This window comes from Plecotus auritus, assembly GCF_963455305.1.
Source record: "Plecotus auritus genome assembly, chromosome: 6".
NCBI classification, from domain to species: domain Eukaryota; kingdom Metazoa; phylum Chordata; class Mammalia; order Chiroptera; family Vespertilionidae; genus Plecotus; species Plecotus auritus.
The window spans coordinates 150,624,095-150,642,212 of record NC_137773.1 but is presented as its reverse complement, the minus strand read 5'-3'; the positions used below and the strand labels follow the sequence as shown (position 1 = coordinate 150,642,212).

At 36.9% G+C, this 18,118-nt stretch overlaps 1 protein-coding gene across 4 annotated transcripts in view; it reads right to left on the bottom strand.

Moving 5' to 3' along the window:
* The window catches only part of TOPBP1 (DNA topoisomerase II binding protein 1), a 49,251-nt gene that overhangs the window by 12,223 nt on the left and 18,910 nt on the right, over positions 1-18,118 (bottom strand). For all 4 annotated transcript variants that reach the window (XM_080671970.1, XM_080671971.1, XM_080671973.1 and 1 more), the window contains 9 exons: positions 15,788-16,131; positions 14,973-15,145; positions 9,667-9,878; positions 7,697-7,983; positions 5,205-5,378; positions 5,009-5,118; positions 2,626-2,749; positions 1,346-1,492; positions 1,129-1,231 (listed from right to left, as the gene is read on the bottom strand). In XM_080671970.1, the coding sequence (XP_080528096.1) occupies positions 1,129-1,231; positions 1,346-1,492; positions 2,626-2,749; positions 5,009-5,118; positions 5,205-5,378; positions 7,697-7,983; positions 9,667-9,878; positions 14,973-15,145; positions 15,788-16,131 (1,674 nt within the window). The remainder of the gene's footprint in view (positions 1-1,128; positions 1,232-1,345; positions 1,493-2,625; positions 2,750-5,008; positions 5,119-5,204; positions 5,379-7,696; positions 7,984-9,666; positions 9,879-14,972; positions 15,146-15,787; positions 16,132-18,118) is intronic.

Genomic DNA, 18,118 nt, shown 5'->3' with positions numbered 1-18,118 from the left:
GGTCCTTGAAAATACACCACACTATAATATACATACATATATATGTATACATATATATATATATATATAATAGACTAACCACTGAAATAGGTACTAAATAAATATTTTCGGAATGAACAGAGTGAGAGTAAATAGATTAAGCCATAGGGAAAGCTTGGGTAGGGTAGAATGAGTATGGAAATAGAAAATATTAATCCATTAAAAAGGGGACACTTATACATATATGACTATTCATTGCAGCACACTTTGTAATAGCAAGAAATTAAAAATATCCTAGATGCCCATCAACAAGGGACTGGCTAAATAAAGTGGGACATTCATGGAATAAATACTATATACTGCTGCCCCCCCCCCCCCCGCCAAAAAAAAAGACTGAAGGAGCTCCTTATGTACCGATATGAAATACTCCACAAGCTGAACTGTTAAAAAGATCGGCATCAAAGTACAAAACAACATATAGAATAGTCCACCATTTATGTTTTTTTCCATTGATTTTTTCAGAGAGGGAGACACATTGACTAGTTGCCTCCTGTGTGCACCCCAACTGGGGCCAGGGATCAAGCCTGCAACTGAGGTACGTGCCCTGGACCAGAATCAAACCCGAGACTCTTCAGTCCGCAGGCAGACACTCTAACCACTGAGCAAAAATTTATGTTTTTTTTTTTTTTAAAAAAGCAGGTCAGGAGAGAATATACATATTTATGATCATGTATGCATAAAACAGCCCTTGAAGGATACACAAAAAAACTGTAACATTGGAAGGTAGAAGCTCTTCATACCGCCTTCTGTACCTTTAAAACCATGTGAGCCTTGGCCCGCAGACCAAAGGGTCTAAAGTAATATATGTTAAAAAACATATATATTATACATATAACTTTCTGAATATCACTGAAAAGAACTGAACCAAAGGAAAAAAATTTTAATCACCAACTTCACCTACCTTTAAGAAAATAGGGCTATTTCACTTAAACCACTTAAAGTTTTGAATATTATTACTTAATGACTGGCATGGGACTTCAATTAATACTCAAATATATGTTTTATTTCTGTTTAGCACCACAGAACGTAATTTTTCCATTTGATGCAAAGAAATTATAAATTTTTTTTTTATAATTTAAAATATTTTACCTCCTTTAGAGTCATTCCTTCCATTTCCATTTGATATTGCTACTTCTTTGTTACTAGTGGTCATATTATCTATATCATTTTCTTCTACAGGCAAATGATCTGGCTGTTGAAGGAGAAAAAAAACAGTTGTTCAAACCAAGCCATTGTAGGTGGTTTCACAGCCATATATGATTATACGCTCTGCTCAAGGAGGGGGAAAACGTACTGTCCATATTACCTCATCATTCTTTGTTGTCCCATCAGCTGAGAGCAGTTGACTATTACAGAGTCTGTCACCTTGCACTGCGCTGATATCCAAGCTCATTTTGGGATTATACGTGTGTGGATACAGAGATTCGGGAAGGTGCTTATGCTCCTGGGCACACTGCAATAGAATGGTGTTTTTTAAGCAGGACTGAAAAAATCTTAGAGAATAAGTGATGTTAAGTTGGATAAGGATAATCAATACATTAGGTAATAATAACAGGATAAAAATTCAAAAAAATCAAGGTTTATTTGGTTAGTTTTTTGTTAATCCTCACCTGATATTTTTTTCTATTGAGTTTTTTAGTGTGGAAGGGAGGGAGGGAGCAGGAGATAGGAACATCAATTTGAGAGAGACACATTGATTGGTCGCCTCCTGCATGTGCCCCGACCTTGGCCGGGGATGGAACTTGCAACCTAGGTACATACACTTGACTAGGAATCCAACCGATGATCCTTTGGTGTGCAGGCCAATGCTCTAACCACAGAGCACAGCAGCCAGGGCTTGCTAAATTAAAGTTTTGAAAGCTAGTTGACACTAAAAAACCCATTATACAAAGGACAATTAAACTCTCCTCACTTAAATTTTTTTAGTTTTTAAATTACAGTTTATATTCAATATTGTCCTCACTTTTTAATGTCATGTTTGCTAATGTATAAAATCTAATGCTATTTCTATGCTTTTGCCAAGGTATCAACCACATTCCAAGGAAATACCCAGAAAGAAAAGACAGTTGTATTGGTAAATACATACATTAATTAATTACCCTTAAATTATTATAACTTTTTTTAAAAAATATATTTTATTGATATTTCACAGAGAGGAAGGGAGAGGGATAGAGAGCTAGAAACATCGATGAGAGAGAAACATCGATCAGCTGCCTCCTGCACACCTCCCACTGGGGATGTGCCTGCAACCAAGGTACATGCCCTTGACTGGAATCGAACCCGGGACCCTTCAGTCCGCAGGCCGACACTATCCACTGAGCCAAACCGGTTTCGGCTATAACTTTTTTTTTTATATCATTTCTCTTTAGTAAAACAGAATCAGAGACTCAGAAATAACACCTATTAAATACTTAAGTATTTAGGGAATAAAGATCTTTAGTTTTTGATGCCAAAGAAATGAGATGTGCACTGTTAAATAAGGTAATCAAACTTCTTTATGTACACGGAAATTGGTTTATGCCTCGAAATAGTGTTTATATACATTTTCATTTAACAGACACGGGAGGGATAAAAAGTATTGCTTACTTCTAAAAGCCAGTGCTCTGAAACAATGTGTATTCCTCGTTCTTTTGCGGATTTATATTCTCGATTAGCATCATTCTGTCGCCCTTGATAGATGAAATGAGTCACTGTTTCATCAAAATTCCACCTGAAAAAACCAAGTACAAAAACCAAATAACTAAGAGAAATATCTACATTAGTTTAAGATGATCATCATTCTCTATGAATAGAATATTTTGACCTTTGCAAAATTTCAAGAACTAGCATAAGCAAGAACTAGCACAAGCAAGAATATTAATATTAAATGATAGGCTCCACTTTTTTGGTCAAATTTTATACATATATTTCTAGGTATATATAGATACAGAGAGGTATTTGGAAGGATGTACTTTAGAATATCACTTTTTTCTTTATACTTTTCTGAATTGTTTCAACTTCCTTATAATGGATATAGCTTTATAGTAATAATAAAGGTATTTTCAAATCCAAGCATTCAATCTGTCTCCAGTTGTTGGCAGTCACTATTCATTATCCACTTGCTCTACACCCCATAAAACACCATGTAGTTTACACATCTATCTCCATACAGTCCTCACAACAATCCAGAAACACTGGTCTTATATCGATTTTACAGATAATAGAACTGAAGGATATGGTTAAGTAACACGTTCAAGGATATTCAGTAAGTGATAGAACCAAGTTTGACTTTAAAATTCACACTTAACTATTTTATTATGCTTTGATCTCCTGATTCTTCTCACATAATATTTTCCTTAGAAAACCTGTTTTACACATATAAACCCAAGGTTTGTTTGGGTGTTTTTTTTGCAGTTTTAATATACACTAGTATATCAGACATACAACTATTGAGTGATTGATGACTGTACTTTGCTTAATTCTTGATAAGTCACATAACCAAAATAAATGCTGCTCGTGCTGTTTCAGCTGTGGCTGCAGCATTTGAGGTGAACTTTATATATGCATGCATGCAAATGAGTACTCCATTTTCTTCTAGTGTCAGCAGGCACAGGCACTTACATATTTCTGAAGTCGTTTTATACAGTGAATGTTTATTCAACATGTGTAATAAATATCTGCATCTGATGTGCTGGTCTAGATGTTTAACTGCTGGAAGCGGGAGACAGGATCAGTGATCTCTTCAGGAAGTTCTGGTCCTAGCTTATTGAAGGGGACATCTGGGATATCTGCACTTGAGAAGTGATTATCCTACGAACACATAACTACTGTAACATCTGCATAGTCGAGGGTTCTTCCCTCTCAACTATCACTAAGTCTGAGAAATCCATTTCAGGCATAGATTTAATATAAACTTTAATTAATGCAATTGGCCAGTTAAATCCTATTTAGGAGTTTCAGCAATATATTCTATTTTTCATACTGAGAGGATTGGCATTTTAAGTCTCATAAAAACACAAGTCATGTATGTTCCTTTTATGTCTTACATCAAACCCACATCCAAACAATATCCAAGGAAGCATTCAATTTTGGACAAATAAATATAGACTGTTATGAAAATGAAATGAGGTAATGCTCATACTAAGTGCTCAGCAACCAGTAAGAGGTAATATAAATATAACAAGTGACTAAATAACATAACAATAGATAATAATCTATTATATAATAGGTAGTATTATATAATACTTCACTATCCTACAATAAATGCTTTTAACTGTGACATTTTATTTTAATATTCTCCTGATCTAATTTCTTTTATCAAATAGAAAGCTAACTGAAATAATAGGACTGCTAAAGGGAAAGATGAAGCTAATCGTAATCCTCAAACTGTTTGCTACTTGTAAAACCACTCATGCTATCTATGAATGGCTGAATACAAGTGATCAAGAAAGCTAGCACTCAGTGGAGGAATCAGTCAACTCAGATTGGCCAGAACAGGCCAGGCCTCTCAATTCTCTCACACTAACGCCATTCGTGCTGGAGACATGCCTTTAGCTTGGCTCTCGGGGTGAGAGCATATGTGCTAATCTATGTCTCCAAAGTAGTAAAAATCAGAAATTAAAACATCCACAAAAAGACCTTTTTAATTCAGGAGTACTGCTAGAATACTTAGTACTACTAAGAGAGGGCTCTAATCTGAAAATCAGTAGGTAAAAATACGCTTAATCTCATACCTACAACAGTGAATGGCACAAAATAGGCTTTCAAAAATTTGTTGAATGCACCCTAAAAGGCACACACATAAGAGTAAACCGATATGGCAGAGAACATTTTAAAAGGATGTGGTGACTTAAAAATCATTTGGAGAGATTTTGCACATAAAATGACACACTAAAAGGCAAAAGAAATGTTTCTTTGTAGGCGGTCGCAGAGCTGAAGTTTCCCTATAAACTTAGGCCATATCACCACCAACCAGAAAGATGTGCAATACCTGTAATCTGCTCCTAGAGAAGCCGCAATCTCGTTTAGTTCACTCTGCTTCTTACTGAGTTTCCTACTAACACATACCACTATCTTGTGAAGTGGCTTTGGAGCTTCTTCCTGTCCATGGAAAATAAAACGCATTGACCATTACTATTTGAAATGTTTGATCTAGAACATCTTTTTAGTAAGAGATCTAACTCTACCTTCTCTGATTGAGCGTCCTTCAGTGGAGGGCTGGCAGAAAGAGCCACAGCATCTCGTGAGCTATTTGCCAAAGCAAGCTTCAAGTTCCTGCCAATGACTTCAGAGAGTGGTGTACTCAGTTTCCTCTTCCTTTTGCTAGGCCCTCCTGGAGTTTCTAAGGCTGCCAGTGCGTCCTATATGTACGGAGGGGGAGAGTGAAAGCAGGAGAGAGAGGTGGAGAGGAAGAGGAGGAAACAAGAGCCCAAGGAAGAAGAGGGGAAAGGAAGAGAAAAAGGAGAGTTAGAAGGGGGATAATCCTCAAAATTAATTGGATTACAGCTGTAACCTCATCTGGTTTTCCTTCAAACAATAAAATGAAATATTATATGTATCTATACAAAGAAAAAAATTTTCACACTGTCCAGCAAATTGGTTTAAAAAAACCAAGAAGCTTACATTTTCAGCAGTGTATGCCACATTTATCCAATTCTTACGTTTAAATTATAGTTTAAATAAAGGACAATCAAAACCAAAACAAACAAGCAGACAAAAAACATAGATGGAAATAAGTGAGCAAGGATAGATATAAGCAAGACAAACTACAAGGAAGGTTAAGAAGTCAGACTGAGCTGAGACTTAAGAATCTTCAAAGGTACAAAGTATGCTCCTATGCCTAGCCATCCACAGTTCCCTCACGAGAGGAGGTCACTGCTGTCCGGAGGCTTGCTCATTCTCTTTCCCATGTTAAAGCACAGTATCCCATGTGCACACAGAATGTACTTAACAATGCTCAACTGATTAATATTTAGATTAGCAATCTTTTGCCAGTATGACACAACGACTAACCTTGTACACACACCATTTTGCACATGCAAGAGTAAAAAGAAGCATTTAAATAAAATATATGTACCAACGCTGACATTCTCCTGAACAAAGCATTTGAGTGTATATTTTCCAATATGCTTGACAGCACAGTGGGTGGGTTAAATATATTTGTATGTTTCAATATCTACCCTCTTATACTAAATGAAATTAAACATCTTTATGCATGTGGAATATTTCTATTTAAAAAATTTTTATAGCTATCCCTTCCTATCCTTTGCCCATTTTTCCATTGGGTTATTAGTCCTTTTTATATTCACTTACATGAAGATATTTGTATGAATTTACACATATATGTATATACACACACACACACATATATATACTTGTTCCCAATTTGTACTTTGTCAAATTTTTGCCATGAAGAATTGTTTTTTAAACAATTACTGCACATTTATAAAATTTTCATATTTAAATGCAGATAACTGGCTCAGTGGTTTAACGTCTACCTATGAACCAGGAGGTCACGGTTCGATTCCCGGTCAGGGAACATGCCTGGGTTGCTGACTCCATCCTCAGTGTGGGATGTGCAAGAGGCAGCTGATCAATGATTCCCTCACATTATGTTTCTTTCTCTCACCTTCTCTCCTTCTTCCTCTCTGAGGAAGAATAAATAAATGGAGTTAACTTTTTATTACTGTCAAATTCATATGAACTTTTATTTTCATTTGGGGTATGTTATAGTTAGAAAGGTTTTCCTCACATTGAATTATTTAAAAATAAACTCTCTCATGGTCTGTACTAGAGTTTTTATGCCTTCATATCTCGTGTTTAAGTATCTGATCCTCTAGTATTTATTTGATGTGAGGTTATGAAGTCTCATCTCTACTGTTTTCTCAGTTGTCTGATTGAAATACATCATTTATTACATAATAAATTCTATCTATGGGGTGTAATCTTGTGCATTAATTTGATAATTCATGTGACAATAACTGCTTCAATTACCGCGACTTTGTTTTAATAACTAGAACTAGTTCCTACCCTCAATTATTCTTTTCAGATTTTTAATACTACAGTAAAACTTCAAAGGCGTGTCCATTAAAGCCCAAAGTCCGTTATATAACAAAATAGGTTTTCCGAATGTGTATGTTAAAGAACTGACAATCTAAGGGAAAAGAGGTCAGTGCCGCTGACTAAATAGCCCAGTACTGCATGCTTTAAAAATTCTGTGGCTGTGGCACACCAGTTAAAAAATCACTGCTCTAAACAATGAAAGCTTTAAAAGTGTTTTGTAACTTTACAGAAACTTTTTCAGAACCACCAGCTTTCCTCTGCAAGGTATCTAAAAAAAGGTCTAAATGACTGAAATATTGCAACTATTTTCCTGCCTACTAATATTACTTCATTTACTACTCAGATTCTGTGAACTATGAGACCTTAGAGATCATCTACATATATTCCATTATTTTACAAGTGGAAATAATGAAGCCCCAAGGAGGTCCTGATTTCATACTGTCTCTTTCTCTAGCTGTTACCAACCACAGGTACAAACTGGGACTCTACTCAATAATATAAATCTACTTGCCAACATCTCTGGAAAATTTACTACTATAAACATTAGAGGTGATGCAGAATATGGTGCTTAAACTATAAAACTGTCAATTCCAGGACCATTTTCTATAAACCTTACCTTCACATCAAAGGAAGGCTTGAAGAGTTTGTCCTTGGACAGAAATTTTGATGGCGTATCCAGGTCTAACGAGGGCTCCTTCAGCAGCGGCTGTGCTGCGGGAGCGGGCTGCGGAGCCTGCCCGGTATGCTGTGAGATCACAGCACGGAAAGCTTTACTCTGAAAGCGGTTCATATCTAATGGAGTAACAGCTGCTTTTCTGTGAGTTTCCAGGCTCGTGGCAGGATGCTCCAGAGCATCTGAATTTAGATTCACCCCATTTGTTATTTCAGTTTCTAAGCTTTGCTCTGGAGATTTAAAAATAAAAGAAGCAAATGTGAGCCACTAATGTCAACTTTTTTTTCTCTAAAGAGGCACATGTGAGATCTTTATCTTACTGTTAATTTTCATTCGAATTCTCAAGTACACTTTAAATCACAAAGTTATATACCTACTTTTTAAAGAAACAGACCAGATGATGTATTAAAATATGTTGAGTTAACCCTAGCTGGTCTGGCTCAGTGGATAGAGCGTCAGCATATGACTGAAGGGTCCCGGGTTTGATTCCAGTCAAGGGCACTTGCCCAGGTTACAGGCTTGATCCCCAGTAAGGGGCACGCATGAGGCAGCCGATCACTGATTCTCTCTCATCATTGATGTTTCTATATCTATCTCTCTCTCTCTCTCCCTCTCCCTTCCTCTCTGAAACCAATAAAAATATATTAAAAAAGAAAAAGCCCAGCTGGTTTGGCTCAGTGGATGGAGCATGGGCCTGCGGACAGAAGGGTCCTGGGGTTCAATTCTGGTCAAGGGCACATGCCCGGGTTGTGGGCTTGGTCCCCAGGAGGGGGTGTGTGGGAGGCAGCCAATCAATGATTCTCTCTTATCACTGATGTTTCTATCTTTCCCTCTCCCTTCCTCTCTGAAATAAAATAAAAAGTGATCCTCTTAAAAAAAAAAAAAAAAGGTTGAGTTAGACAAGCACATTAAATAATGAAATCAGATTTCCCATTTCAGCCTGCTGTAACTTGAAATATTCTCAATAAACCTCACAATTTGCCAAAATATTAAATGTCATCATAATCAATGGCAGAGTAAAGAAAATTCTAATTACATGTACTCAGAGTTGGCAACTAGTCAAGTTTCTGGAAAAGTCCATAATGAAATTTTAATATGACCAAAACATCACTTTGCCTCCAATGTAAAATTTCTAGACTGTCTAGTAAGTAATGGCTCTGAGAGCTGTTCCCAAGCTGCTGAATTGTCTGTGAAGTTTGTCCAGGGATCCTACCATCTTATAAGAGGTTGGCTACTGTGTCCTTCCACCCGCCTCCTCCTGTTTTCCAACATTTAACAAACACATTAGATGGCTACTCCATGCCAGGCTCAATGCTAGCCGATGGAAACACAATGCCCAAGACATGCATATTCCCTGCTTTTCAGAGCTTACAGTTGAGTAAACTAGAGCTATAAAAGGGGTAATACAGGGTGTGATGGCAAGACAAAGGCCAGACTAGGTGAGTCAAGGAAGGCTTCCCAGAGAAAGTGACATCCAAGCTGAGAACTGAAAGATAAAGAGGAACAGGCATGAGGTGGGCTGGGGAAAACACACAAAGTCCAAAGACGTGAAGAGAGAACACTAATTACAGTGTGTCGGTATGAGCCACGGAAGGAACATGGAAAAGGGATCAAGGCGCACATCTTTAGACTTCAAACACTGAGCCCCTAGAGCACTCCTATATTGTTTTGCACCCTCTACTTTCAGATAGTGCCTACACTTGCTAGTACAATTACAAATTAAACATTTGTGCTATAAACACACATTTATTTTCCTACCCAATAATGAATGCCCAAGAGTGGCTCGCTGTACCCATTGTGAAAAGTAGAAATCAATGACCTTACCTAAAAATAAGCTTTGACACACTGATATCCCAGAAACCATCAAATTGTAAAATCATGTATATATAAAAGAACAAAATAAAAGCATTAACCTTCTTTAGTTGAATTTTCAATCAGAAAATGGTTTTCAGTTGCTCTCCTTCCCAATCTAGCAGTCTCCAACAGCCAAGCTATAGTAACCGCCGGTAAATTCCACTTCTTGGAAGCTTCATATTTAGAACCACTTGGTTCTTTTAACACAAGATGTGTACTAGCAAACATGCCTTTCTTTGCATTGGATTTGCGAACAAAGAATTCTTGAACGCTAGAAGTTGTATTTAAAGAAAAGCAAATGGTCATATACACGATTAGCCAGCAAACTAAGAATGAAGTTTCTAACACAACAGTGTTGTCAGAGTTTTATGTATAAATACTCACTGATTAAAAGTCAGTTCTATATCTTAAAATAAGCTAATACCCTTACTACTCTAGAATAAAAATGTATTCCTACAATTAAACTTTTTTATAAAAACGTAAGCAAATTAATTAAACTAGACTTTCTTTTTTTAAATACAAAGGATTTTATTTTATTTTTTGCTGACATACTATGAGGCAAAACAAAATTGACACCATACAAAATAACTTTATAAGATATCATTCATATATTTTATCGGATTTACAGCATTCTGTGCATGTTAAGGGTTATGTAAGGAGGTGAAAAAACACTATGTCAAATTTTTAGTATTAGTTTATATACACACAGTAAGAAACAAAACAAATAACTGTTAGGGTTTCCATGAATTTATTGCAAAAATAGTGCAAACTACTTAACCTAGGAAGCTGTAAAACAAACTGGAAAGGACCCAGCTAAGCTTAGACACGACTGTAGGTGCTCAGCGTCTCAGCCTGGAGCTTTCTCCACCAATTTAGCTTTTGTCCATCAAGACCACGCCCCACCCGTTTGGTTTAGGGTGAGAGCAGGGGAAGGGAGATGCAGAGCCTGGCTCTCCGGAGAGGCCGCTGCCCCGCTGCCCCGCTGCCCGGGGCCAGCAGCTCCTCTAGGGCAGTGGTCGGCAAACTCACTAGTCAACAGGGCCAAATATCAACAGTACAACGGTTGAAATTTCTTTTGAGAGCCAAATTTTTTAAACTTAAACTTCTTCTAACGCCACTTCTTCAAAATAGACTCGCCCAGGCCGTGGTATTTTGTGGAAGAGCCACACTCAAGGGGCCAAAGAGCCGCATGTGGCTCGCAAGCAGCGGTTTGCCGACCACTGCTCTAGGGTCATGCTACTCGCTAAACTAGACTTTCAAGAAATAACCAAAAAAATTGCCTCCTTAATTAGTCATCACCTACCCACCCACCCACCTTGTCCTTTCCCCCAAAAAAGGGGCATGAACAACTAGGGGAGCAAAGAAAAGTGTATGAGCAACACATTATATATTTTAGCCAATTACAACTGCTCAAAGCATTTTCACATATAATCTCACTTGATCCTCTCAATACTTGTGAAATACCAATTATTGTACAAAATGTTGTAAAGATACAGCCTGAGAAAAGATACAGAGAAATTGAGTGACTTGCTTAAAATCACAGACTAGTAAACCCAGAGAATGTGGGGGCAGAAACAGAAGTCTACCACTTGAGGTATAAACGGAATTCAGTCATTTCTTTTATGACTTCTGGGTTTTATGTTCAACTTCCCCACTTTTAAAATTTAACATTCTACAATTTTCCCTAGTATTTTCATTTTTCACATCCAACCCACTGATCCATGAAATCTATTGTCACGTTATTTTCCACAATTTCATTTTTTCAAGGAGCACTGTGCTGTTTAATGTAATTCAAATACAGAATACAGCAGAAAAGGAAACAGACAATTTAATACATTACAAAGGTGAAATCCCTTATGGCCACCACCAATGTAGGAAGAAAAATCTTGCCGGCCACTTATAAGAACCTTTCCAAGGTGCTGTTTCAGTTACAACCTCCCTTCGTCTCTTCTCCATAGTGGCTACTATTGGAATATTTATGGTAATCATTTCCTTACCTTTCTTTATTCTTACCACATAATGCATCCTCAAACACTACATTTAGTTCAGTTTTGTGTCTTTTAGCTTTTACGTTCCTTCTTCTTCCCCCTTCCCCTTAAGATAATATTTGTTGAAGATACTGGATCATTTATAATGTAGAGTTATCCCCGAGTCTGGATGTTGCTGATTGCATTATTGTTACACGTTACCCTGTGTTTGCTATAAATCAGTAGCTGAAGTCAGAGGCTTCATCAGATTGAAGTTTCATCGTTTTGTAAGACTACTTCAAAGCGGTGTTGTGCTCGTTATCCGGAGAAACAGAATGTCTGATTTTCTCTCTATTGTATTATATGATTTAGTGTTGATTTTCAATGCCTAGATTATTTTATTCATAAGAAGTTACAACCCAATTATTCCTTCCTCGTTTATTTGTTGGAATAGCTGTATAAAGAGAAACTTGGTCTTTTCCATTATTATGGTACTCCAATACAGATGTAGGAAAGGCAGGACAAATACTTGATCCAGCCTGGTTGGTGTGGCTCAGTGGTTACTGTGTCAGCTCAAGTATCCAAGGGTTTCAGGTCTGATCCCCGGTCAAGGGCATGTACCTGGGTTGCGGGTTCACTTCCTGCCCCTGCCCCGGGTTGGGGCATGTGCAGGAGGCCACCAATTGATGTGTTTCTCTCACATCGATGTTTCTCTCTCTCACTCCCCCTCCCCTCCTTTCTTTCTACTCTCTCTGAAAAGCAATGGGAAAAATTTCCTCAGGTGAAGATTGACAAAAATATATGTATACTTGATTCTTTCCTTTTATTTACCAGCTCTCAAAATAAAGGGTTGGTTCCCTAGCATCTTTCAAACATGGCCAATTAGCTTACTTGGATGTGTTTGGATCCACTACCATTATCATCTCTGGTAATACTTAAATTTTCCTGTGTTTGGCCAGTGCAGTTCCTTTTGACACAACCTTCCCTAGTATTTGCTATCTGGTCTCACAAAGTGTTGCAGACTCACTGGTACCTTTGCTGCCCCAAATCTGGAATTATTGGCTTCTTTAAGCTTTAGTGGGAAATGGTATTTTAAGATCACAATCCAGGCCCTGGAGGAGTAGCTCAGTTGGTTAGAACATCGTCCTGATAACACCAAGGTTCGATGCCCCATGAGGGCACATATAAGAATCAACCAAGAAATGCATAAAAAGTCAATGTCTGTCTGTCTGCCTCTTTCCCCCTCCACTTCTATTCTCTCTAAAAAAAAATCAAAAACATTTTTAAGATCACAATCTGGGCATTAGAGTTCCTTGTCACTACTGAGTTAATAACTTATTTTCTATAAATGGTTTCAAATTCCTCTTTGAACCACGAGTTGTTAAAAACAGTTAAAGAATGTCCAGCTGACAACGTCTTTTCACTTTCTATTTCTACTATTCATTTCCAATTTTTGGAATAGGGTTTGCACTCTTTCTACTTTAGAAAGAGTTTTCTCTGTGGCAAATTTCTTTAGGCAACATTTATGCATGTTCCATAGGCACTTGAACAGGTATGCTCACTGTTTCAGGGTACATGTATAACTATGTTATTTAAATCTATCCTTCCTTGTTTTCTGTTTGACCTGTCATGAAGTAAAAAGATGGGAATTAAAGTCTCCTACAAGGAATGTATTTCTGTTGATTCCTCCTTAAATCTCCTGTTTTTGTTTTATGAATGACAGTCATGGTCTATGTTACATATATCCTTCAGTGTGAATAGTTCTCTCTCTCTCTCTCTCTCTCTCTCTCTCTCTCTCTATATATATATATATATATATATATATATATATATATATATATTATATAGTACTCTTTATATATATATATATATATATATATATATATGTATTTATATATATATATATATATGTTTTTTTTTTTTTTAGTGATTTTTTACAGAGAGGAAGGGGGAGGGATAGAGAGCCAGAAACGTGGATGAGAGAAACATTGATCAGCTGCCTCCTGCACACCCCCCACTGGGGATGTGCCTGCAACCAAGGCACAGGCCCTTGACCAGAATTGAACCTGGAACCCTTCAGTCCCCAGGCCGATGCTCTATCCAGCGAGCCAAACCGGCTAGGGCGTGAATAGTACTCTTGATTTATAAATCCTCTTTCTCTTGTTTAATGACTTTTAATTTGAATCCAAAGTTGTCTGGCATTAAAATTGTAACCCCTCTTTTTTTTTTTCTTTAATCCTCACTCAAGGATGTTTTTATTGATCTTAGAGAGAGGAAGGGAGAAGAAGAGAGGGAGAGGAAGAGAGGGAGAAGAAGAGAAGAAGAAGAGAGGGAGAGGAAGAGAAAGAGGGAGGTGGGAAGAGAGGGAGTGATGGAAAGGGACAGAAACATCAATGTGAGAAACAAACATTGATAGGTTGCCTCCTGTTCATGCCCTGACTAGAGACTGAACATGCAAACTACATATGTGTCTTTATCTGGAATGGAACCCGCAACCATTTGGTGTACAGGATGATGTTCCAACCAACTGAGCCACAGGGCCAGGGCCCTCCTTTCTGTTTGCATTTAATTGATATATCTTTGACAATCTTTTTTTTTGTTCTTAATCCCTTTGTTTTAGGTGCACTTCTTGCTTAAAAATTTTTTAAGTTTGCTTCATAATCTAAAATAACTTCATTTATTTATTTTGAGCAGCCAAATTAGCTCTTTTTAAAAAGTATGTTTCTATTGATTTCAGAGAAGAAGGGAGGGGAGAGACAGAAACATCAATAATGACAGAATCATTGATTGGCTGCCTTCTGCACACCCCCACTGGGGATCAAGCCCACAACCTGGGCATATGCCCTGACCAGGAATCAAACTGTGACCTCCTGGTTCATAGGTCGGTGCTCAACCACTGACCCACACCAGACGGGCTAAATAACTATTCTTTTAATGTAAAAGTTTAGTTTATTTATAATTACTAATGTAACAGTTTTCTATTTCTTTTAAAACAACCACCATCTAATGTTCACTTAAGGTTAATTTGGATTTTGGAAGGAACTTTTAAATTCATTTCCTTTCTCCCAAAATATTCATTATGCCCACTTAAGATTTGCATTTCTGGCTGAAATAATGCTTAGATAAGCAATATTCAGTAAAGGCACACATATCAGCTTCAAATACTCCCTTTCCTGGCAGATAAGCATTAATGTCTATAGTCTTAATATCTGCCAGGCATACACCTGGTACACTCTCCCTTCTCCCTTTGAGCCATCACATAGATACACTACACAACACCCATACTAGGGTAAATATTATAAAGACACACAGCCAAATTCTAATTTGAATGCTTTCCAATAAGTCAAAACAAACAAAAGTACATCAAGACAGCAGGGTCCACTAAAAATAATACATACCTTGCTCCAAGGAACTTTGCTAAGAATGTCAATGAATCTTTTTCTGCTCCCACACACTGGCTGAAGGAAATAACACAATCTTCTAAAGGAGTCATTCCTGCCATTACTGGGATTGGCTTGAAAAGAGGACTTGACTTGGGATCAATTAAAGTCTGATACTCTATACAAGTTACCTTTAAAAACAAGAGAAACAACATCAACCTGAAATGAGCCACCAGTGGCTAACACTGGTTCAGTTATAGTAGCAATAATTTTGGTTAAGATGAAAAGCAACTTTAATATAAATTTGTGTATGCTCATTCTCATTACATTTTAAATAGTATGTAAAGAAATGTCAATTCATTATATGTTACATTCTAAAATATTAAGAATATTAAATTCAGTCAGGCTTATTGAAGTTATTAAGTATTGTTTCAAATTTAATTTCTTTCAATGTATTAGCTTATAATTTTTCCCCTCTAAATTCTTGAAAAGTTAAAAAAAAAAAATCAATGCTGAAATTACCAGTGATAAGCCAACAAGATGGAATACCAAAGTGCATGTCATGCTTTGGTTGTGAGAAAACGGGGAAAACAAATTGTATGAGATGACCTGGAGTAACTCCCTAACAAGAAATGTTGCTGCTTTGGCCCCTGGGTAACAGTAATCGCTACCAGGATTAGGACCCAGAAACTTGAGTATTTTCATATTTTAGCACTTCCTTTGCTAAAAGAAGACCCCGTCACTCACTGCCCATACCCAAACACCAATTTACCTAAATTGAACTGCTAAGAAATAAACATTAACACCCTTGGCATTCATATGTATTTTCTTACCAGCCACGTATTTGTAACAACTTCTCCCACAGTTGCTTCTATTTCAGACCCCAGCAGAGGAACCACAGCATAATCGGCAACAATTCTGCTCTGAAGGGATACAGTTGTTCCAGCATTTTCTCTTATGGCAGTTGCAATGTTAGACTCATTTTCATTATTAAAACCCAAAACAAGGAAACTCTTTTGGCTAAATAAACCTTCTTCAGTAATTGTAGAGTAATCAGGGGGGCCATGACTGACAGAAGATTGGTTTTCTTCTTGCAGAGAAATATGAGTAGAATCATTAAAGGGCTCAACATGAGTAGTGTCATTCAAGGCCCCAACTTCAGACTTTGCAGCTTCAACTGAAAGAGAAAAAGGAATGTTTTCTAACGGACAGTTTATCTTATAGTTAAAATTTACTTTCTAGCAAGGATATTAAGGTAACATAGAGACTGAGAATTGTGACTACACTTAAAAACAAGGCTTTAATAAGTACACAAATGCATAAAGGATACGATACCACCCCACCTTCTGGGTTATCAAGAGTGTTATTAGTATTACCATGTTTCATTAGGACGGATATCAGCAATCATGTTACCATTCTAAGTACTCCTAGCATACTAAAACTCTAATTAGTTGAAAATTATTACACTCTAATCACCCCAAAGTGTGTCTTAGTTCCAAAACTGGTTTATGTAATTCACATTACAGAGTATATCATTAAAGAAAAAACAGAAGTAACAGGCCTAAAATAGTCAAGCCATTTACATAGAAATAATTATGTAAACGTAATAATAAGAGAACTACAGTTACTTCTCTTTTACAAATTCCTAAAATGTTTTAATATTGAAACTAGAGGCCCAATGCATGAAATTCGTGCAAGGGGTTCAGCCTCTGCCGCTGCCGTGGCCGCCTCTGCCTCGGCCCCTGCCACCGTGGCTTCGTCCGGTCTAATTAGCATGTTGCGCTTTTATTATTATAGAAGATTGGAGCTACTTAGCTTCTATTTCTTAAGAGAACTGATCAAGGACCCAAGCAAATGATCTTAACTTCTTTTTAAGATCAAGTTGCCTGACAGATGGATAGTAAAAGAAAAAAGATATAGCTATATAAAAATACAAATGTCAGTAACTAAAATACGCAGGCCCTAGTATGCAATAAACATTGTCAGATCAAGGCTAAAAGTTTAAGAGGTAAAAACTTAGTGCGTTTTTGAAAACTCTAGTGGTGCCATGTTGGAAGGTTAATATTTTACAGTAGGAATTAGCAAACTACAGCCTAGGGGCCAAAATGGGCCTCTGACAGTCTGTGGGTTAAAAATGGTTTTTATATATATTTTTTAAATATATTTTATTGATTTTTTACAGAGAGGAAGGAAGAGGGATAGATAGTCAGAAACATCGATGAGAGAGAAACATCGATCAGTTGCCTCTTGCACACCTCCTACTGGTGATGTGCCCGCAACCAAGTTACATGCCCTTGACCGGAATCGAACCTGGGACCTTTCAGTCCGCAGGCTGACGCTCTATCCACTGAGCCAAACTGGTTTTGGCATATTTTTAAAAAATGATTGTAAAAACAGAATACGTGATAAGAGAGAATATGGCTGGCAAAGCCTAAAATATTTACCATTTGACCTTTTACAAAAACGATTTGCCAACCCCTGCTATATGGGATTCAAGCAAGACTGGAAGCTATTCAAGAATTCTTCATTTATTCATTTTTACAGGCATTGTGCCCAAGTGTTTTACATGCATGTAATTAATGCTCATGATACTATGGGGTTGACACTATTAGTGTATCTATACCCTTTCTCCAAGTGAAATCTCAGGCTTAAAGAGGTTATGTAACTTGCCTGAAGTCAGTTATTAAGTGGCAAAAATGATATGAACCAATCTGTGTGGCTCCAGAGTCCATAACATTATTATAATGACATCTTATTTCTATTCTCATCTCAAATAGACATTAAAATTTTCACTTTTAAACTAGTCATTGCCATATATATATACTAGTAAATATGTTATATATAAATATATATAGCTTATTCCTACATAATGAAAGCAGCTAAATTGCTCTTATTGGCACTCTGAAGAAGTATAGTTTTGTCTAGAGCATTTACTGACCAGGTCAGGAGACTCTTTGATCCTCAGTTACATACTATAATGATAAAAAGGATAATAGTATATGTTTATAATTTATGGAGATATATGAGGATGAGTAACCTTAGCTGAAAATAAAGGTGACATGATAATATAAAACATACTGCAAAGTAGGTTTTTATTTTATTTTTTTATTTTTTTTAAAATATATTTTATTGATTTTTTACAGAGAGGAAGGGAGAGGGATAGA